The sequence below is a fragment of the Gopherus evgoodei genome, chromosome 5 (assembly GCF_007399415.2).
Source record: "Gopherus evgoodei ecotype Sinaloan lineage chromosome 5, rGopEvg1_v1.p, whole genome shotgun sequence".
NCBI lineage: Eukaryota > Metazoa > Chordata > Testudines > Testudinidae > Gopherus > Gopherus evgoodei.
Genome location: NC_044326.1, coordinates 100,429,215 through 100,453,612, shown reverse-complemented (window position 1 = coordinate 100,453,612; position 24,398 = coordinate 100,429,215). Strand labels below are relative to the sequence as shown.

The window sequence follows — 24,398 nt, the reverse complement described above, 5'->3', positions numbered from 1 at the left end:
GGTGTCCAGGACAATGATGGTCTGATATATTTCTAGGGGATGCAAAGGCCCTAGTGCCTTTGTAATTTTATAAGGATTTCAGATTAACCAATATAATTATCTTTTAGTTTCCCTGAACCAGTTGTCTTTTTAGTGACTAAAGAATTTTCTGACAAACTCTGAAACTATTAGGTTGTGAGAGGTTAACCCTATCCCTTGAGCTCATCCAGCTCTGCAGCAATCCCTTTGAATTCTGAGCTCTGGTTATAATTTCTTAATTTAATCACACAGGCAACTGAAACCTCAGTTTGATGCAGACAAAGTTCATAGACACTAGTTATAAGATAATTTTTTTTATAAAAACAAATACACTTTTATTTTAAAAAAATAAAAGGATTATAAACCAGAAATAACACAATAACCCTTCCTCTTATGTATATATCACCTCACACAAATGTAAAACATTAGGTAGTAGTGTTAGTCCAAATGAGCTACATTATATGATGTGGTGGGTCTCAGACCTTGCTCCATAGAACTTTGGCTGGAGCTAGTCAGAAATTTTCCTCTGGAATAATATTCTGTTGGAAAAATGCCAGTTCATTGAAATCAAAACATTCTATGGGAATTGTCGATTTCAATTAACCTTTCAAAGGAAACCAGGCAGCTTTCCTGATGCTTGCCTGCCTATGCACCTCCCCAGCAGCCCGCCGGCAGGGTTGCCTGCTTCCCTGGCTCGTTGGCCAAAGTGCAAAGGCATCAGGGCTCCCAGGAGCATATTTTGTTTCTGAAACACCAAAATGTTCCAATTGTAGGAATGTTCCAATGTTTCCTAAAAGAAATATTGCAGAATTTCACTCCCATGAAAGTGTTCAAGGTTTTGGTTTCTTATCCCAATTTAGGACAATACTTTTCCCCAAACCCTTGACATTTTACATGGGAGTTAAATTTACTTTCCTGGTGACTTTCTCTCATTTTGTTCCTTCTGAGTAAAATTTCAGATTTTCTCTGACTAAACCCAGGAAATGCTTCACTTTTATGATACTTAATAACATGGATCCTTAAAAATACTCTAAGTGCGACCTCTCATAACAAACCACCACCTTCAGAATTGGAACTAGAAATCTATTTGTAAAGCTCTGAAATCTAAGCCTTTATCTCTTAGAGCTCTTCTTCAAGCATTACTCCCATCCATGTGAGGTTGGCTCTTCAAGTCCATCTTCTCCACTTTAGTCTGTCTTGAAGCAGTTCATCAGAAACTTCACAGTTAATCACATCCTTTTGTATAACATTCATCCATCTAGTTTTGGGCCTTCCAACCCTTCTCGTACCCTACATATTTAAGTTTAAGAAGCTTGTTTCCTATATATTCTTCTGATCTTATTTTCATATGCCCAAATTATCTAAGCCTGGATTCTCGTTTCCCCCACCCCCGTAATTGGTACCACCTTGTTACTGGGTGTATAAACCCCACATGAGGATAGAAGAAGTTAAGGGCCAATTCTGTGCCCAAGTTGTCTTGGCTCATCGCACCACAGATGAGGAATTTAAAAGATAGCCAGACAGCTCAGAAAAGGGAGAATAGCAGATAAGATAGGGGGATGGACTTATCATGAGAACCCCAAAAGAGTCCTTGCTGCAGGGAAGAAGAGCTCGCAAGCAGCAGCTACCTCAGGCCCCAGGGGAGGGATTAATTTGTTAGTAAGGATTAAGGAATCCTTTGCTCTGCTTTTTCTTGGATTGTTTGTAAGGCTGTGACCACACCCTGCACTGAGAAACTGAGTGGCAGGAAAGCTTGATACTGCTTAGTCAGAGCCTTGTAGTGAGGGAGGGCCCAAGCTCCCCTGCCCCTTTGAGGTAAGGGGGAAGGCGAGGTAAAGATATTGGAAGTTCTGAAATAAGGGTGTGAGGACTTCTGAGGTCTGGAGTTGGATTAGAAACTCCTTTTTGGATGATACTGGACATTTATACTTTCTTGGACTCGATTACCCTAGAAAGGGATAGACTTCAGTAGTGATCTGGCTGGAGGTCTGAGTTACTATCTACTATCCACTGCCATGCCAGAGTGGTCATCAGCAGGGGATACTACAAATGGGAGAGTTGTGATCCAGGGACCTAACCACTGGGCTGTATCGCCAGCAAGCCAAGCCCTGTCACAACACAATTAAAACTACTGTGTCAATATGTTTACACCTGCTTGCTCCAGGCACTTCCATGGTTGTGCATCTGAGAGCATTCTTATTTTTCACGTTGCTTGATGCTTCTGCAACTTCTTCTAGGACTGGTGCCACCACACCCTGGTTTGGTTTTATCATATGGCAGGGTTCTCTTGGATTCTGTTCATTCATAAGCCTTCAAAGTAATTTCTCCACTTTCCTTAATCTGATTCTCATTGATTAATTCATTCCACTTTCGTCTTTAATTACTTTGATCTCACTAATACCTTTACTTTTCTTATTGCAGGTGTTTGCCAATCTAAATGTTTCTTTCTCATCCTCCTTCATTTCAAGATTGGCGTATAAGCCTTCCTTGAGTTTAGCTTTAGAGTCTGCCACCTTTTACTTTTTCTTTATCTTTTTGGCTTTTTTGTACCCCTGAAAATCCTGCTGTGGGATTGTCGCTTGCCAAAGCTTAAAACATTTTCTTTTCCTTCGCAGCTTTCAAATTTTCTCATTCCACCACCAAATCTCACTGGGGAAAATGGCTCTTGCTTGTGTCACCAATGAGGTTCTTTGTACATTCTTGAATTTTGCCTTTACATCTTGAGCTAACGGAAGTTATCCTGAGTTATCCCTTAGCTGTCACCTGTTATATTGGTGGAAACAGGACTGGCTCACAAACCATCCACAACAAAAGTCATTAATAAGATACAATTTTTTAATACAAATGTATTAGGTTCACAAGTTTTGAAAGGGATTTAACTACATGAAATTTTGAAGATATAATGAAAAACTGTTTTGGAGCTAGAGGAAGATAAAAGTCAGTTTTTCAAAAATAGGTAACTTTTAATGACCCAAAATTTCCTTCAGATTTTGTATATACATTCTCCTTTGTGTTCAGAGTAAAATTGAGAGTTTTTAAGCCAAATTCTTATTCCAAGCTGAGTTACATGAACACTAAAATACAACTTCATAATGAATGCTGTTTGCAGACTTTACTGTGAAGAGGTTACAGCATCTCCATAATTATTTAAAAACACACCAACATGGAGCAGTGGACCCTGTCTGCCTTTTAATGTGTTTAGAAAGATTGGCTGCTCCACTGTGAGAAAAATCTCATTTACTTCATGAAAAAGTTAATGCTTTCTAATAACACACACAACTTCGAGTCTGGGACCCATTCACTGAATATTTGACTGCAGGAATGAAATCAGCTTTGTTGCAAAGCAACAGATTTCAGTTAAGCAAAAATTCCATTTCTTTTGAATTGCTTTCCACGTTTCAGGATAATGATGTGTTTAATTTACGGGGGCCTATGAAAAATTGTAATCTGCTTGCAGTTTGAACTTTAGTTAGTCATTTGGTCTTATTCATTTTATTTTACTTAATCTTTCTGTGTTCTTTTGGTAAAGCAGGTGCCTGTACTTTTTTTTACAAGTCTATTGTCAATTTTCTAACACTTAATTGTGATATTTTAGTACTTACAGAGACTTCAGGCTTCTGAGTTTTGAAAGGAATAATAGCTTCATCATTTCCAAAATTGTAAAATATGTCACAAATGACAAGACCCAGAACCTGTGCATATTTTTAAATGAACAATGTGTAGATCACAAACTAAACAGCATATTTCTGTTTTTGTATTTTCTTATTTTTCTCTATGCCGTATATATAACTTCACCATATAACTGAGCTGTTTTGCTAAACTTTCTATTAACATATTCAGGAGTTGCCTTGCCTGGTATTTGTCAATCTCCTCTGACTGTTTTCTTCTGTCAATCCAGATTCACTAAACATTTTTGTAATCATTTCTCCTTCCATGCCAAACTGCAACTATGGTATTTAAAGCTGAAGATATGTTAGAGAAAACACTGTCATGTACTTGAGCATTACAGTAGGTCAAAAGAGCTTACTCTGCCCATGTGTTCCAGAATTAAACCAGATGAAGATAACAGGTGTTGTTTCACAATAACCATATAGTAATTAGCAGAAAATATAACTACAGTGATCTCTCCTTTTGTGTATCTTTAAATGTACATATGTGCAGAAAGAATGTCTAATGGTGAAAGGGAGGAAATATTTAGTTCCATACATTTGGTGTGACTGCATTACTCATGAGTATTAAAGCAAAATGGAGGCATAACTGAGTACAGCACCACCATTCATTTCTGTCCATGTCATTTTTTTCTCTGTGTTTGTTATTCTGGCTGTGTGGAGTGGAAATTCTGTGAGATGAAACTATACCTACCTGTACTGTGTCTACTACAACCTGCCTGCAGTTAGTTTCCTTACAATTCTGTATGGTGGAGGGAGTCACTGTTTGTTCCCCCTTCCTCCTATGGAAAAATGTGGGTGATTTCACTGTCTAAAGCTGAAGATTTTCTGATATGCATGCATATCATGGGAGACCAGCCAGAAGAAAATGTTTGCATGTGGAGTAGAAGAAGGCCGCTGATAGATCTCCTCCAAAAGTACATCTGAGGTTGGTATAAGTAGCATGAAGCAGAAAGAGCACCTTGCTTCTGCACAGCTGCCCACCCTCCAGATTCCCTGTAGCTTCTTGGTAATATAGCTTCTTCACAGCTCCCATGCTTGTGCCAGCCCTGGAACTTCCTTTAAAAGTTCACTGCACATAGGGGGAAAATGGCACAAGCCACAGCAACCTTGGTCTGTAATGTGCACCAGTTTTCCCCAGAGATTTGGAGGAGACCTACCTGCTGTCTTCCCTATCACTCCTCCCCATCCAACTGTTTTCTTATATGCTTGGGGGAGGGTTGTTGTTGTTGTTGTAAATATATTAATGTAAAATGCTTATCTTTCTGAATTCAGTACTTTTTATTACTGAGGTTATCAAAAAATTCTAAAACAATCCCAGATTACATGAGGATCTTCTGCGGGCATTTCTCTGAATTTATTTTTTATAAATTTATATAAGTTTGATTCTTAGTGACTGACAAATAGAAAGTAAACTCTTATATTGGCTTTCACATAGACCACTGGTAATGTAAACCAGGCTTTGAAATTTCAAAGTCATAGCAAATTAAAAACTAATCTATTCCTCCAGATTTTAAAGATTTGCTTAAGCTGTCACTCTAATCATCTACATTTCTTCAGTCAGTGTTAATATTAAAAGCCTGTGTTTTATTAATTATCCAATGAATGCCTGACTTTTTTCTCCTCCTGAGTAAAACCTTTCAACCTGGATATTCTGTGCTATTGCAGGATCCATGTGTTTTTTGTTTTGAAAAAATGTGATGATAAAACACTATAGAAACATTCTCAAAAAAGAAGGCACCCTCAAAGAAATACCATTTTTAAAAAGATTGAAAATAAACCAAAATATTACTAACATTACTATAAATTACTGACAATAGGCCACATTCTGACATTCTCTCACCCTATGCAACCTTACTGAGGTTTGCACAAAATTTGGTTCATGTGGTCCAGGTGTGAGTACATGGGCATACAGGGATTGGGCAGAAGGAGTCCTCTGCAGAGAAGTCTCTTGTCACTGTTACTGTTTATCATACTTGCTTCATTATCAGGAGTCCAGTTGATTTAAATGGAATCACAAACCTCTAAAAATGACCTAAGATACCTCGTCTAAACCCCTGTATGCCATGATTTTAAGCTCTAGAGTCTCAGGACCTTCCAGGGCTCAGAATGAGTTCTAAGTGGGAAGCAAGAAATCTTGTTGTTCCAATGAGATAAAGCTCTATTTGTTAGCACTGTTGGTTTTTGAGATATTGTTTAGATAGATTGTTTGGGGTGTTTTAAAGGGCAATTGTTTGTGGTTGTCCAGAGGTTAGAATGTTAGGATATGGACTGGAGCTTGATTACTGGGCAGAAGGCAGCAGAGGGGAATCAAAGATGCATGATAAATTAAATAAAAACTTTGGACAATCTTAGGGAGAGCCTGATCCTGGAGAGTGATCACTCCTGTTGGCTTAAAAAATCTTTGAGGGCATTCAGCATTTCTCTGCAGGAACTCGGCACCTCACAGGATTGTTCATTACAAAACAAAATATTTTCAGTTCACTTTTAACATGAAAACTACTAGCAGTTTTGTTTGTGTAAGAAAGCAATATATGGGCCTGATTCACTACTGTGTTACATCAATTTTAATTTTTAGCATGTTCCTTAGTGCTTTCCTGAATACAGGTGGTACTTTCCCTATTCACAGTCAAGATTTGGAGCCACTGCTGTAGATAAAAATCAATGTATTTTGCATTAAAAAGGCATGGAACCACTCCCCCCCCACCATACACACCCATCATCATCATCTTCTCATCCAAAAACACCTTTACAGAGATGGGAAGCAGTACAGCACCATCATTCATTCCTGTCCTTGTTTTGTTCCTCCATTTAGCCCAGCCAGGTCATGCCCCTGCATCTGATATCCTACCATCTAGTCGATGGTTGACCTCTAGGTCTACTGTCTTTGGTTACATTTGCGTTATTTTCTTTGGTATCCTATCATCTGTTTGTCTTCTACAATGTCTCCACTGTTGTAATCTTTTTGACTGCAGCCAATCCATAGTCCGATTTCACAGAGGAGCCTACTCTCCTAACTTTTTCTTAAAATCATTCCATTTTACATCTGCCATCTTCCAAAGAACTCTCATTTCTACTACCTACAGTCTTTTGATGTCTGTTTCATTTAATGTATCTGTTTCCAAACAGTTATATTGTTAGTACACTGTTTTGATAATATTACGTTTGGTTTCAGGTGAAAAAGCATCAGTTCATAATTTCATACAGCACTTGTAGCTAAAGTACATCTCCTTTTAACCTCATCTTTGGCACTGATCAAGCTTCCTAGGTACATATAAGATTTTTCTTGTTCTGTTACTTCATTGCTTCATTTCAATACTTTATCTCTTGTCCCAAGATACAATAAATGAGAAGGAGATAAAGTGGTTGTAAGTTCAAGTCGACTACACCAATTTTCCAAGAAAGCAAAAAGTATCATTAATTCAAACATGTGTGTTAGTTGTACGTCATCTGCAGAAGCTAAAGAGTTTCACTCTTTACCCAATGTCACATTCTCCCACTCTCTCACTCTTAATGTGCAGTTTAAAAACATGATGAACACTGCAATTCCAGGCCCCTTGTCTTAAACCAAACTTTGATTTGAACTAGTTACTTAATTATCCTCCAGTTCTTACAGTACTACAGGAGTCTTTGTACATAATTTTTATAATTTCAGTTATCATATCTGGAACTCCAGGAGATATTACTACTTTCCTCCAAACTGAATCAAAAGCCTTAGTGAAGTTGATGAAAACTGCAAACATCTTTAATCCCCATTCTCACTCCCCCTGCCCCCCCATCAGCTGTCAGAGTGTGAATATCTGATCAATGGAACTTCTGCCTGATCTGAAGCCACACTGTTCCTTCTCTACTACTTCCTCTAAAACTGGCATTAATCTGTTGCCACCTATTTTCATCATGATTTTTCCTAGTATTGATGATGATCTTACAACTCTGTAATTATTCTAATCAGCAGGATCTCCTTTCTTGGGATTGATAGAACTATTACATTTAGCTAGTCACCCAGTACCTTTTCTTGCTTCTATGCCTTCTCATATATGTTTTCCCTAATACTTTGATAACACTTGTCCTGTTTGCTTTTATCAGCTGAGCTGGAATATTGTCTATTCCTGCAGCTTCACCATTTCTGCTTCTTTTTCTATTTCTTTTTCTGATGGTAGTTTAATGCTGAGATACATTTTGTCTTGCAAGCTGCCCTGTTCCGTTAGCATGTCTAGGATGCTTGCATCTGGATGAACATCAGGGTTCTGCACCTTGTCAAAATGATCCTTCCATATTTTCAGCACTACTTTGGCATTTGTTGTCAGTTCACCAGTGACCATTCTTACCACTTACATCATTGGCCTGATTGTGCTTCCATACAACTTAACGTCATTTTCATATCTTGTTTTCTTGATGTCTTATCTAGTTGTTGAACCTCTTCTTTCCAGAACTTCTGCTTGCCCAATTTTTGTGATTCACCACATTGTGCAATGCTTTTACTACTTCTGCTTTACCAGCAATCTTGAAATGTTTATACTTTTCCTTCAGTGTTCTTGTTTTGGTGCTTGTCCAGGTTTTCATTGTTTGCTTAGGCTTTCCAATAACTTCCTCAGCTGTATTTTGTATCACTTCCTTGAATATTTTCCATCCAATCTGTGGTGAGATTTCTTCATCATTGCAAATCAGTGGTCTGAAATGTTCTTCAAACATCAACTTTTATACCTACCTCACAGAACTATCCTTTCACTTATCAAGATCAAATTTAGCTCCAGTTGCAGTCACCTTTTTCTTGGACTTTAACTTCATCTGAATCTTTTCCATTAGTAGACATGATCACTGCCACATTCGGTATTCCTATAGACTCTTAACATCCAACAGTGCCCAGTGCCTTTTACTAAAAATAATGTGGTCAATCTGGGTTTTAATTTAACTGACTGGTGAGTTCCGTATAACCTTGTGTATATCTTTGTGAGGAAACCACTTACCACCAATAATCAGATTGTGCATCTCACAGCAAGTTTTTAACCTTTCCTCATTATCGTTTGCTGCCTCAGTGCTATGTGGTCCAACGCTGCTCATTTGCTTACCATGTCATCTACCAACCTTTTGCATTCATATATCTCATTATTAAAATCATATCATGACCAGGAATCTCATCTACAGTGCCATCTAACTGTTGATAAAATCCTTTTGTCTCTTCCTCTTCTGCGGCTTTTGTTGGTGCAGATCAGCTCGTCAACAGGAGTAGTAAATCTGGCTATGAATATCCTCTCAAATGTCAGTTTCCAGCTGCTCACTGAAGTCACTGTTCTCTTGTCCACTGCTATAGCTACCCAATCCCTTTGCTTCGCTTGTCCACCTGAATATCAGGTGTAAAGGAAAGTATAATTTCCAACTGTGAATTCTCCTGTATCCAGCCAATATGTCTCCTGTATGGCAGCAAAGGAAACCTATAACTTCCTTTTTTCTTCTGCTACTAGCTCAGTCTGTACTAGAGCGAATAGAGTTCTAACATTCCAGCTCACAGTACATGTGATATGTTCAGCCGTTATCTGAAATCCATGACCATTTCCATTTTCTAGGTTTAACAGGCCTGGGTCAAAATCCATATAAGTCAGTCTGGTTTGCTGTACTATAACAAGTAAATTTCAGGTATAATGGCTTGTTAATCCACCCTATCCATCTTATGGGAATGCCATGTGATAGCCTGCTGGCCTGCTAGAAACAGGTATCAATGGTTCCACATTAGTTTACTTGCCTTCCAAAGCTAACAAGCTTAGACAGCTTGTATTTAATTTTTTTTTCTTCTGCTAGACAGAGATATATCTTTAAGTGTATAGCTTTCAGGTAAGAGACATATCTTTAAGAGTACTAAAAAAAATCATAAGAGGCCCCATTTTTAGCAGTGTGTTGGGACTTAGTTAGCTTTCATTAATCATAGCGGGACCTTGTGTGCTGCATTGCAGCACACTGAAAATATAGTCCTGGAAGTCATTCCTGAAATTAGACATAGGATTTGAAACTGCATTTAGAAGTAAGAGTAGCATTTTCCAGTGAGCTGATCATAATATTGTATTACAGTGGCACTTCATTTAAACTTTGATGTACATCTGCAATTTTGTACTTACCGTAGATTTTCATATAACATTATTGTCAGTAATTCACGGTTATGGTGTAACTAGCTGTTTCATAATTCATGTTCCTACTTTTTATAAATTCTTGCTTATTGCAGGACTGTTGCTTATTCAAATCCCATGATTAATTTATGTGCATCTTAAGACAGATTAAGTTTTACAGCAACTTTATCACTTAATTCATTTTATAGACAATTATACACAAATATATTGAATTTAATACTTGTGATATTTCAGAAAGTATTTCTGCTCGGCAGCTCACGATAATCCAATAATAAATGTCTTTAAAGAATATATATTAGATAGCTCTAATAAAATATGTTTAACTGGGTTGAACCTTTTTGATGTCACAGTATCATTCATGCCTTGAGATGCCAGCTGATTTTAAAATGTTATTTTTCAAATGACTTAACTGTAAAACACTAAATTATATGTAATGTGATTCATATAGTAATTTTTTCTTCCTGTTGGTGTTGTCCTGCCTCAGAAACTGTCCTGGGATCTGTTCTGTTATAGTGCATTTCATAAAAAGTGAAACATTTCTTTGTTTCCAAAATTAAGAAATATTCTTCATATTATTTTGCGTTGACAAAGATGCTACATGATGTTTAGAAGAAGGGAGGCAGAGTAGATATACTATTAATTATTATTATTATTATTTATTATTTTATGATTACATTTTGTAAATAACTTATTAAACTATCAGGGCACTGGTCCTTTAGCCACATGCATGCCCTGTTACAGGATGCCAGAATTGGGAGAATTTTTGTTGCCAGCTTGAGTATATGACAGAGGTGGCAGGTGACTTGGGATCGTGTGATTGCCTTTGGGACAATATAAAGAAATACCCTTAGTTTAATCTAGCAGAGTCCAAAGTCAGGAAAATTGCTAGGAAGCTACCACCTCCCAGGTCATCAGTGTGCGGGAGGCTTAGGACTAGAGCCTGTGAACCCAAAGAGGCCTGATACAAGTGACCGTAAAGCCCAAGGAGAAAGGCCAGAAATAACAACAAGGGTAAAGAGTGAATACTTTAGCACAGAAACTTTTTGTCTTACAATATTAGTAAACCTGACCCCCAAAAAAGGAGTTGTACAATTTAAACACTATGTGTGTGATCTGTGAGTACCTTAGGGGTACTGAAGAAGGGGAAACTGAGGCACTGGTTCACTTGACAAGGGCATGGAAATGGTCACTCTGTAATAACATTATTTCAATAACATTAATAACATATTTTAATTTCTATGTTTTACATGGTTAAGTTATTGGCATGAGTGAAAAGGTTATAACTCATTCATGTAGGAATTTCATAGTAGTACAAAAATAACTTTCTAATCTAAAAGCAGTACAATTCTTTTTTTTCTCTTGTGGACCCTATTCGAGACTTTCTACTCAGATAGAACTCCAACTTCTTTCATGATAGTTTTGCCTTAATAGGTAGCCTTGAATGATAGCTTGATGCAGAAAAGCACTTGTGGGTTGGCTTGCATGAATCAGGGTCTGATCCTATATGTTGCTGGGCCTCTGATGAGGTGCCCTCGGCTTCTGTTTACTTCACAGGGAATTGAGGATGCTCAGCACCTTGCAGGATTAAATCCAATGATAGAAGATAATTATGATTGTTAATAACAATAGCAACATTTATCAAGTTTCTCCTGTTAAATACTTGTAGTTAGTGTTGTGGGATTTCCCCTCCCTTGATTTTGTTGGAGAGAATGAAGGGGTGGCACCTTAATGGCTAGAAAGGAGGAAGCTCCAGTAGGTGAGGCAAGAAGTAATTGGGGCCTGGACACAGGGGCTGATGGGGGGAATGGGGAGAAATGGGCAAGTTATGGAGAAAGAAGGGACAGGATTTATTACAGCTCACATCATCTTTTAAATTTGTCCTTAAAATTCACCTCTGCTCTGATGCCTGAAATCTACTGAACAGTGGCTGGGCAGTTGGTGTTCTGTGATTGCAGCTTATTATGTTAATCATAATTGTATAACATCTTGTGCTATGCTCCTCCCTTGCCCTCCCATCTGTCTGCTCTATCTACTTGTCTCTTGCCATATACTTATATTGTAAACTCTTTGGGCCAGAGACAATTTTTCCTTTGTGTGTGTAGTGCCTAGCCGCAAGGCACTATCACAGTACAAATAAATGACACTGATGACAATAGTAACAGTAGAGACAGCCTTGATATGATGCAAGAGTGGAGTAAAAAATCTAAAACCAAATCTCCAAAGCAGAGAGAACATCAGGGTTTTCTGCTAAATTTAGTACTGCTAGATTTAAATTCTGCTAGATGCAAGACTGTCTGCACGAATCTGCTGAGTCTTGTGTGATTTGGGTTTAGCATTTTTTAAAAAAAAATTAATCTATTTACATTCAGAGATAGTTATCGGAGCTTGCAATGCAAATTTTCTCACTCAGTATAGGATCACCACACTTTTCAGCAATTAGCTTTGAAGCATCATCAGAGACCCTTATGGTACATTTTTAGCATTTGTATAGGAGGACTGTCATAGCTAAAGTTAATGGAAAATGGACTAAACTTAATTATGAAATAAATTCAGGGAAACTTGGGGGAAAATCCTGTGGTCCTCTGACAAAGTGTAAGAAAAATCTTCAGAAAGAACTGCTATCAAAGCAGAATTCAAATCTGGGAACTTGGCCTGACCATGGAAACTACATTTGTCACCACAAATATGGCATTTATGTCTAATGCAACCGACTTAGTCATCAAATTAAAAAGGACCAAAATCTGTGGTCCTTAATCAAGCAGAACTTCAACTGAGAGTTCTGCTTGGTTGAGGACTGCAGAACTTGGCCCCACATCACTGTTTTTCCATAGAAAGTGTCTTCATGTGTAATTTCTTATTTCTCAGCAACTGCCCAAAAGTCCGTGGATGTGAGCTAGTCAGTCAGTTACAAGGGAGTGAACGTTGTCAGGACTCAATATGAAGTTGCAGCTGTAACTTATTATTGTCAAAAACATCTTACCTGGGAACCACTTCTGCATCCCTGACTCATGCAAGTACTCTTATTAACTTCAACTGTATTACTTGCATGAATAAAGAATACACATGTAAAAAAGAGTTGTGGAATTGAGCCCTTCAATACACAAAAGGATGGAATGCAAGGTCAAGACTCAGAAACCATCTTTATTTCCCTTCTGTTTGCCATCAGTTTACCACTAGTTAAAAGATTGCTGAAATACTCAAGATGGACAGGGTGGATTACAGGAAAACTTTAAAGATTCCTGGATGGCTCAGAGGACTGAAAATATTATGGGATATAGGCAATGGCATCACTCCCAGTGACTTCAGTAGGATCAGGATTTCACCCCAGTACTGTCTTCTGCTTTACCAATTAAAATTCCACCTAGATCAAACGTGTCCAGAACTTTGCTAGACAATGCTCTGTGTGGAATACGTTGGTGATCTCAATCCAATTTTTAATGGACAGATATCACCATTACAAAAGCATTATTAAATTTAGCACTAATTTTCATCTTTTTTGACCATTTCACTTAAGAAGCCACGGATTTAATTGCTGTGTAAGTAACAATACCATCTCTCCCTCTCTCTTAGATAGTCCCATCAGGTTAGTGTTGAGATACACTGAAGAAGCACTGTGGGGAAGCTTGTGTTGCCATTAGTTGTGTTGTATTTCTTTATTCTGTGAATAGACCAAGGGCTTGAGTTTCCAGTGCTCTCTATCCATCACCTTTAGCAAGCATTACATTTACTTTTAAAAAGATGGACTTCAAGCCTTTACTGTGAACTGACTTTCTTTTCCTGGTTGTTACACTATTAATGCTATTTGAATATGATTTATCCTAGATTAATTTTTCTAGTATGTCTAAAATACCTAATCATCTGTGAAATGTAACAACTTTTCATTTCATTAACTGTCAGGTGAATGAGTCAATTAAATGTATTTGGAATGCTTGTACCCGACACATGCAATAACTGAGGACTCTGTTTCATTTAATGCAGTAAAAATAAACATTCAGTGAGCAACATTTCAACAGTCAAGAACACTTTTTGTAGCCTTTTCTATCGGCAAATATTTGGCTAAATGACATAACTGAAAATGGTGCAGAATGAATCAAACTAGCGGCTTCTTGTAAAATTTCCAGTTGAAAGTACATTATTGGCAAAAAAGAATTACTCAATACATAGCATAAAAAGAACTGCATTGTGTAAATCAGTGGTGTCAAAAATACACCCTTTGAGCTGGCAGCATCCAGCTCGGTGTTGTGATCCAGCCTGTCTGAGCAATAGACTTTAAAGTGAAACGTATGGAATTCTTTGGTAAGTTTCACTTTGCAGTTCTTTCACTCCCTTCCTTTGTGCTTTATGCACAGATCCTTCATGTACTCTGATGTTTTTGGCAGCTGTCCAGATGTAGAGTTCATCACAGATTCATCCTTCGAGGCCGGAGGATACCACGCCAGCCTGTAATAAGAGTTAAAATAGTGAGAAATAAAGCCTTATTGTTTCATAGACAAAATGGGGAAAGACAGACTCAGAAAACTACTAAAGTGATTAGATTGTTTGGCAGAATAAATGTATTTGTTCCTTTCCCCAGAGTGAGTATAATAATCCTGATGAAGCTAATATAATTAAGGCCTGTTGTTAACATTTTCTGTGTTTTAGCTTGCATTTGAAGAGGAAGGGGTTCATAGAATAGATTCTCACAGATTAAACATGAGATGTCCACTCACTATTTCTCATTTGTTCAAATCCTGCAAAGATTAGTACATAAAGGCAAGACAAAACGTAGGTTAAATGAGTTCAGTCCAGTTTCTTGTAAATCAGTATCCACAACCCAGTAAACACTATCTGATTTGGCACTAATTGGCATCATTGTTGGTAGTTTCATCAAAGAAATCAAGTTTGAATGAGTCTGGAAATTGAACTACCCTCCAGCCCTCAGAGAAGATCACTCCAGGTCAGGATTGTAACATACTGAGGGAATGAAATGAAGTAAACTAACATTCCACTGCCTCTGTTTTATTTGTTCTGTGGATAAATAAATTGAGGGCTTGAGTCTCCAAAGCTGTCAGTGTGCCATCTATGACAGACTTCCATTAGAGAAAAAGAAAAAGCAACCACATGTTCAAATTGGGCCTGATTGTTACAGACAAGGCTTTCTATGTGGTTTCCAGTTTATCTTTATGCACGGAACTTTCACTACAAAATATTTCTTGAATAAGATGAGACTGAAACTTTTTTTTGTGTGTGAGACTTGTACTTTGTACTCAAATGGCCTACTTTAAAAAATAAATGTACCCAGTTCTTTACATTGAATTGGCTTTGCAGCTCTGGGAGCTGTGACATGCTGAAGTGTTACATTTTAAATGAAGAGTGGCATATCCAGTATCAGTATTGTTGTATTTGTAACCTCTAGCATTTTAAATCCCATTTCCCCCCAGGATCTCCTGCCCTTACTGGCACTGGAACTATTGCTGTCACAGTGGATGATGTCAATGACAATGTTCCTACATTTGCCTTTAAGATGTATTCCACCACCATTCCAGAGGATGCACCTACAGGGACAGATATTTTGTTAGTAAACTCTTCAGATGCCGATGCTTCAATTAATGCAGTTATCAGGTATGGCCTTTACTTCTGATGGATTTAATGCTGCCTGATGTATCACATGAAGATGAAGGTTTTTCCTACTGCTCATCACCACCACCTAAATACTAAAGATAAATAAAGATGGTGGTTTGTACATGGCAATATTGTTTCATCAAACCTGGGATTGTTAAAAAATCTTCTAAGGTGGTAATCTGAAGACATGATATTGCAATTTATTTTTAAAATATGCCAAGTTAAAAGCAAATTGAATTTAAACTCATCTGAGTTTAACTGATTTCTGAAACTTTGGATCCCTCTAAATACAAAGAGAAACATGGATAAAGCAGCTATATTTAGCACACTGCCTAATGATCATAAATTGGCCAAATGCTGTAGGTTGGACTAGTGTACATAGCAGTAATATGTCAAATAAAATGGAGATGAATGGGACTATCCATGATGAAATGGAACAGAGATAGAGCGTTTGTTACCTCATTGCTTCCTGTTAACTTTGTATAGTCTTAAAAAAGACTATACAGCTCCAATTCAGCCCTCATCTGCGCAAGTGTAGCTCCCTCTGATGGGACACAATTGGATATAAAGGTTGTAATTAAGAAGGCTTAATTAATTAGTGCTTCTAAAGTATTTTTATATTGATGGAAGTCCCTAAAAAAGTAGAAACTATTATTCTTGAAGGTTGACCAAATCCAGAAGTTTACATCTGATGACTTTTGAAATTGGGGAGTAATTTGGATTTCAGAACTCATATACCAACTCAACTCAATAACTAGTGCTGTGGTTCACTGTAAAATTGTATACATTTGTTGTTCAGTTCTGGGTTTGTATTTGGCCAAAATCTCACAAGAATAGTTGGTTTCTGCACTGGATCCTAGCCTAATTCAGCTTTGATCTTAATTACCAAACCTTAAACTTAGTGAGATCCAGATCTAAATGGTACTTTCTCCGGCACTTCTAATTTTAAGGTCAGATTTTCAGACTTGGGTGTTTAAAGTGAGGTTTCCACTAAGCCTAAATATGAACTTAGGTGCCCAATTTTAAAGCTCCAAGCTTGAAAACTGGATTCAACAGGAAGAAGAAGGAGAAGAAGAAGGAGAAGGAGGAGGACTTAGCAGTTAGAATAGCCTCCAACATTCAACATATTAAGCATCTCTGTATATTGCAGAAGATATACAGGCCATTTAATGATGAATTGGTTCTAGAAGCAGAAATATCATTACCCACCTTGCAGTGTCATTTATATATGTTCATGTGGTGACCTCCTTTGATTTGTTGCCAGTGGAGCAAATACATGGGCATCTACTGTGCTTAGTTTGGAGATGAAAAAGCAAAACAAATACTACAAAAGGCAAAAAGTGAATTGTTTTATCTCATTCAGAAAAAATTATGAAATGGGAGAGTTTGGCAGTTTTCTTTTATGTCCCAAATGCTTTGTATAGCTCTACTGGCACAATCATCTTTTTTAACTGGGCAAATTCCTACTATTGAGCTCTGGCAATAAGCATTTTCAGAGACAAGAATAATGAAGATGTTAAGTGTCAGTGACAGGCTAAACATTACCCACCGAGGACTGATGTGTAATGGAATGGAAGGCAGTCTCGTATTAGTTATTAATCACTCCTTACTATTGAAGAAGACCAGTGGGTAATCCTTTCCTTTTTAACTTTTGTGAATACAAATACTAATATCTGTGTGCCCTAAAATACACAGCATGGGGATTAAAAAATAGTCTCAGTGTCACTCACTTTTGCCATTTCATCTACTTTTTGTCTTCAAAGTGCAGAATAAAATTGCTGTGGTCGTAAATATAGAGATACAGAGAACTAGATTGTAGAAAGGTAAACATGTACAAAATATTATATTTCCTTTTTAACCTGCTTGAAGCCTAGAATAGGAACTTTGTTTTTTTGGCATTTTTAAAGTCTTGAAAGGCATCCAGATGTAATACTTATAAAATTTACAACAATTAAGCTTTTAATTCCATGTAGTCTTACTTCAAGCAACATGATTTTGGAAAGCCTTATTATCTTACAGAAAAGGAACTTTGCAAAGCAAAGATTATAGTGTTTATGTCTGATGATCAGAAATTATCAGATGTCTTTAAAGTAATATGAGCTCTTTTGGAGGACTGTTTTGGAGGACTTATTTATCAGCCTTTTTCATTTCATCCACTGTCATCCCAAAGTGGAATAGTAAAGATGAATGTTTCTTTCAAGTGTAACCATTTAAAACAAAATTGTTTGGGTTTTTTTTTAAGTCTTTGATTTTCTTGGGCATTATTTGTCCAGATTCATCATTCAAAATAATACATGTAGTAATAGCATATACAATTACAGTAAGACTTGATTTTACAAAACTCTGGCAGAAGATGTAAAGGATTAAATATTTAGGGCCTGCTTTTCAGAGGTGCTTCAGTAAATTCTGTTAAAGTTGTGAGTCCTGAGCACCTCTGAAAATTGGCTCTTTAATTTCCAAGACTGTTGTGCAAAATTCTGACTCAAGAGTCCCACATCAAGCCCAAAACAAACAAACAAACAAAAAAAACCCAACCCCAAGTTATGCAAGAATCAGATAAATCTCTGGGAAAGGCAACCTGATGCTATATATGCAAATCCTAAGTATAGCTCTTTTTCTTCTGTTTTCTGTGTAATATAACCTAGAGTCATTAAAAAAGGTTGATGCAGGTGTGTTTCACCCAAAGATCACATGTAGACATATAAGAAAAGACCAAATTTTGTGCACATCAGTCACAAAAGTCATTCCAGGACAGAATGCAGGACTTCACAGAACTTTGCAAAGCCATTTCATGAACAGCTGGCCATGTCCGAGGATCATATAGTAATACAACTAATTACTGCTGATCTTATTTTGAATAATTTGGGGGTCCTGTTAAATTGTAGTCTATGGTTAGTATCTTCCTTGCTTGCAATGAATTCTGCAGAGGGAAAGCCATTACACATGAGTGCCCTGTGGCCACAGTTTTCTAGTAGATGGGATTCTGAAGCCCAGCGCCTTGTAACTTATGTCTAAGGAGTATTCAGATAGAGGAGAGTCAAAATACAAGACTAAATGCTTGATGTAAATCGGCACTATTGGGCCTTTATCCAGGGAGTGGGGTGTAGGAATCACCTGGTCTGGAAACTGATCAGAGAATATAGCCCATGGATATTTGAAGCTAGTTTATATGAAGTGGATTATATCCATTTTGCTGTGAAATGTGGTTTTTTTCGGATTATGAAGGGATCAATTCACCGCTGGTGCCTCCTTGTGGCTGGATGTGGTGTAGCAGCTCCCTGGTTGTCTGGGAATCTCCTGGCTGCAGTCTGCCCTTTCCTTAGAAGCTGAGGGTTGAAGGTCTGTTCTCTTCCCTCTCAGCAACCTAGTTCTGCTCCCCTTTTAAGCTCCTTCTGCAGCCTTGCAGGTGAGGCGGGGCAGGACTGACTGAGCCCAGAGCAGTTCCTTAACTCTTGGTTGTCCAGTGTAAGGTTTATATACCCTATCACAGGACTAATACTTGGAGTTTAGGTCACCTTTCCTAAATACAGTATGTCAAACATAGACTGTAGTTGTGTAATTGACTCCATGCACACACGAAGTCCCATTGACTTCAGTGTGGTTCCTCAGAAGCAAACCCTTGTGCCAGCTCAGAACACCACTGAAGACAGTGGAATTCCACATGGTTTCAAGAGTCTGCCAGTGTGGAGTCAGTTGCGGGACTGAATCCATGGTTTGTAAATATATAGCATGCCCTTGTAAATCATTACCTGCAAAGGACAAGCATGTAAGACAACAATGTAGCAATATTTTGTAATACCAACATGTTTTTATTTTCTATTGTATACTTTATTGTAACAAACCACCTTGTCCCTTCTGCTGCATCATGGCAGCTGTGATGGGCTGAAATTCTCATTGCTGTGAGACTCTACTGTTAAAAGGACAGTCTCAGTGAAGAGTCCTTGGCTCTGGGTTGCACTCCTTGAGGTCCTCCAGAGCTCAGTTTAGTAAATTGTAGGATACAGTGAAAGGCACATCTTTTTAGATTATAAACTCTTTAGGGCAGTAATTGTGATTGATTATGTTTGTACAGCTCCTGACACAATGAGGCAAACCTGATTGTTGCTTTTAGGTGCAGTCACAATATTAACAAATAAAAATCTTGTGAATCTCAATAAAAAATTATGGTCAGTGGATAAATATGAATTTATTGGCAGAGCATGGGGGTGGGAGATTGGGGTGAGAATGGTTTGATTTGTGGCCAGTTGTTGGCAACACTGATTGTCTTTGCTTTTTGTAATTATGTCAAAGTTCTGTCCTGGAGCATACCTGTGCTATGGGGTTATATAGGTTCAGCACATTGTGGATCTCTGTACTTTGTTATTTTTTTTAATTTAAAAACACTTCTTTCTGGTGTCTTTCTCCATGGAAACACTAGTGTTGTCCTTTAACAAGGATATTGGCAAAAATAGGGTGAGAAAAAGGATGCCTGATGACACTGTCATAGCGGCCTGCGTTAAAAGACACTGCAGGTTAGAGGTGAAATTTGCCTGTACGCAGTCTGTAGTTTGAAGGTTTAGTGAAACTTAAATAGTTCATTAGGCCTTTTGTTGGCTTTCTGCATAACAGTGAATTCTACCCCAGACTAATATCTCTTTAGCTAGTAAATAATTACACATAGTCATCTTATTAAATAATAGTTAGGCAATTATGAGTATGCCCAGGGCATTTTCTGGGGATTAATGACTTGCTTGGGAGAGTTTATTGCCATTATTTCCAGCTGGTTATTGATTCCCTAGGAAATGCCCTGGCCTATGTGAATATTCCTGTCATAACCCATTTTGACTTAAAATAAGCAGCAAAAATAATATTTCTATGTATTTTTTCATACGACCATTCTTGTTCTGAATCAGTACGGAAACATTTAGATTGAACAGTGCTGCTGCTTTTGATTCAGGCATTTCTGAAAAAGCAATTCTCCCTACAATTACATGTTTTGTTTTTATCAGGGTTATAATACCATAGACTGGAATTGTCCACTTCAACCTTTTGTTTGCATTTGAAAAATTGTACAATTCATTATATTATCTGGTCATCTGGAAAAAAATAATAATCCACAATGCATCAAAATATCACTGGAGATCCGTACTTCTGCTCAAAACAAAAATCTAATATATCCATCTAAACAATCCAAGAGTGTCAGTAAGATGGAGCCCAGCCTATCTAATAGGCTATAGCATCATTTTTTCTGGGCAATCAGTACTTTACAAATACATGATTTGACATATTAAAAGCCATGGAAACGGGAGCAGAATTTGGCCTCTTGCTTAACATCAATCTATCCCTGCTGATTCCAAGTGATTTACTCTGGATTTAATTTGGTGGAAACAAAAGCAGGCTTTTGCCCAAGACCACAAAATGATTCAAACATAAAGTTCTTTCTACTATTTTACAGTAAAACAATCCTTTTGTTATTCACAAATCCTTACTTCTATTTACAAATCTTTACTCCTCATTGCATTTTAGAGATTCAGATCGGCAGGTCTCAGCCTTATGGGATAATATTTAGTCTGTTAATGTGTCAGCTTTAACAGTCAGGCTCCAGTCTTGAGAGCCTGCTCTATTCTATCTCCAAATGTACTGAAGTTAATTCTGCTCCATCACCTTCATCTGTATAAAGCAATCAGATTTTCTCAGTCCCTTGAAGGGTCACTTAAAACAAGTTTCAAACTCCAGTGGTTCACTCTAATTACAAGAGATCAGAACAGGCTCCATTCTACTTAGATCATTTCCTGTCTTCATCCATAACGTTAACATAAAGGTATTGAATGAGCGTTCCCAAACTTGAGCAAAGTCCTAAAAGGAATGCAGTGAAACCTGTCTTAAGTGACTACCCAAAATATCAGCAAACCTCAGTTGCCCAGTAAATATGGTCTTTAATTTAAGATCAAACTTAATCGCATCAGTAAGATGAGGATTATTTAAAACAGTCTCTTAAACAAGAGGAGCCGTTTACTGGAGTTGATCCTTTGTGCAGGTGTCACAGTATACTAATATTGAAGGTCTGTAAAGCAGAGAAGAAGTTTAGATTAGAGAAGTGCTGAATTAGGTGTATTAATGAGTGTTTCCCACCTTTGTGTACTCTTTGGCACCACAAATGGTGGGGAGCTGGAAAGTTTCCCTACATATCTTCTAGAGAGACTGCTTCTAGTGCTGCCCAACACAACTGTACAACATTTTGGGATAGTTCAATTTGGAGGCCAAAACTCTGGATACACAGCAAAATACCAAACTCAGATGCAGCTGTCTGACCCCTTTTTTTAGTTAAGTACACACTGTTTCTTTTCCATCTTTCGTTTGTTATCATTTATTGTTATTTGTATTACTATAGCACAGAGAAGCCCTATAACCCCATTGTGCTAGGTATTGTACACAGAACAAAAGGATAGTCACTGCCTCTAAGAGTTTACAGTCCAAGTATAAGACAAGAGAAAACAAATGGATACAGACAGATGGGAAAGCACGAGGAAACAATGGGACATTTTTGGTCAGCATGATAGTAGTTTAGTAGCTTAAATATTTATTATTATCATAATAGAGTTTCTTTCTTATGAGAATACTAATAGAAAATGTCTTGTCTTTTTTTTTCTTTCTTTTTTTTTTTTTGTCTTTTGAACAGCTATAGTCTTATTGGTGGTAATTCACAATTCACAATCAACCCATCAACAGGACAGATCATCACCAGTGCATTACTAGATAGAGAGACTAAGGAGAACTACACCTTAGTAGTTGTGGCCTGCGATGGTGGCTTTCCCAAAGCCCTTTCCAGTTCTACCAGTGTCCTTGTCACTGTTGCTGATGTGAATGACAATCCTCCCAAATTTCAACACCACCCTTATGTCACCCATATTCCATCACCTGCAATTTCAGGTAATTTGATAATGGTGGCCCTTCAGGAGATAATGGGATAATGTAAAAACTGATCAAGTGATAGGTCATTCCATAAGAAATTTGTAAAATATATTGCCCTGTAACTATTTTACATTGTCTCTCATGTTTGTGGCACGTGCTGTTGGAAATAATTAACAGAGCTGAGACAGTGAATGGGTTTGGATTAGTAATTATAATGTATACTTCTGTGTTTTTTTCTCTTCACATCCACATCAAATCATCCTCTTCTGAAGCTCACTAGTTACAGTACATGCAGTGTTATCCAGAAGAACTGGTATTTTTCTTTGGCTTGTTATTAATCCACAACAATAATTATGTACGGATAGATTAGTTAATCTCTATAAAGAGTTTTGAAGATAAAAAGTTCTGTACATTTTATTATTGAGAAAAAGCATACAGGGCAGTTGATGTGACACCTCTTACTGGACCAAAAAATAAATGCAAGCTTCTGTGGTGAAAAGGTCCCTGTTTCAGGTTGTGTTTCCAAAGTGTAAAGTACACCTCTGGTTTACAGATAATATTATTTCATTTTTAAAATGGTAGCACATCATCTAGAGTATGTTACACACTTTTAAAATGATTAAGTAATGGAAAATAATCATGCCGGAATTGCCACATTTATTAATATTTTTCATGCATAGGATGAGCACTTGTGGAATATATTAAATATAGAATGTTAATATCCCTCTTAAAAATCATAATGTTCCATAAATAATAGATGTCTAATTATTAACTGAGCTTATTCAGTTTTTTATTAGCCTTATAAAATACCTGAAATATAGGGATGGATGTGATTACTTAGTGAGGTTTTTAAGTTGTGTAATTAAGAGACTATATTGCAGTGAGATTGCAGTAGGACTCACTACTCAGCTGATTAAAATAACCATTCCGGGGGCACCATGATGTCCTCTAAAGTGCATACAGGTTTATTATTATATTTATTCTTTGCAGGTTTTTGTCTCATGGTAATCCCAAGACATTCATATACATACAGTGATCACAATTAAAAAGTGTCGTAAACTGAAAGATTCTACCAGATTTAAAATGGAATAACTCTGGAACAGAAGAAAGTTTTGAAGTATGATCACTGCATGTATCATAAATTTACAAAATTGTATATTATTGCTCTCATTGCAAGGCTCTAACGCTCTGTACATACAAACATACATGTTCCCTGTATAGAAGATTTTTATTTTCCTTTAAAAGAAATAAAATATCACATTGCCAGGAGCTGTGTCCAGTCTTCGAAATTTTTAATGATTCCAAACTGTGTTTTTGAAGGAATGATTTATTTTGTCCATACTTCCTCCCCCTTTCAGAACAATAATATCAACAGAGACCTTTTTTGTACAAGATGAAACTTCATACATTATGAACACAACTGATCTGAGATCAGTAACATATGGGTAGATTTCTTGTTGAAGGTTTCATTTTCATGCATTTAGGCAGCATACATCACTTATCCAATATTATCAGGTTATGACCTGCAATTTTTTAATATAAAACTTTTTTTTATTGGAAAAGAAAAAAATGTCAAAATACAGTCAAAGTCATAATTTCTTTGGACTTCACTAAATTAAGAAACAGGAAATAAAATTAAATAAAATGTTTTTTTTTAAAAAAAATAAAAAAATTGAAAACCTGTATGCCAAGCTTCAACTAAAAGGACATTTTAGAATCCCCTCAAACTACTCAAAAAAGCTATTGATGATAATGGGTTTGGCAGGCACAGGACTAATTGTAGTAGAATGTGGTGTAATGTGATAGTCTCAAAGACAATAATATAGTTTCTTGCCATGATTACTTCAAAATGGTCTTAATGCACACTTGGAAACGAGAATACAGCCTGGCTTCTCTAATTTTTGTAGCAGGATAAAAAATGGAGTTCTGACAAGTCATCACAACCACATAAAATTAATGTGCCTAACCGAAGCAGAACTCTTAATTTTGTCCCAATCTTGTCAAGCTCAGGTATTGTAATACTGCTGACTTTTGGTGTTTTTCATCTGGCAGTTCCTCCCTTTGGGGTATAAAATGTTGCTGTCTGAAAAATAGCCACAAG

General features: G+C 37.1%; 1 protein-coding gene across 2 annotated transcripts in view; it reads left to right on the top strand.

The window, feature by feature from the left end:
- FAT4 (FAT atypical cadherin 4) overlaps positions 1-24,398 on the top strand; it is a 233,962-nt gene that overhangs the window by 139,274 nt on the left and 70,290 nt on the right. For both annotated transcript variants that reach the window (XM_030564254.1, XM_030564255.1), the window contains exons 7-8: positions 15,226-15,406; positions 22,065-22,315. In XM_030564254.1, the coding sequence (XP_030420114.1) occupies positions 15,226-15,406; positions 22,065-22,315 (432 nt within the window). The remainder of the gene's footprint in view (positions 1-15,225; positions 15,407-22,064; positions 22,316-24,398) is intronic.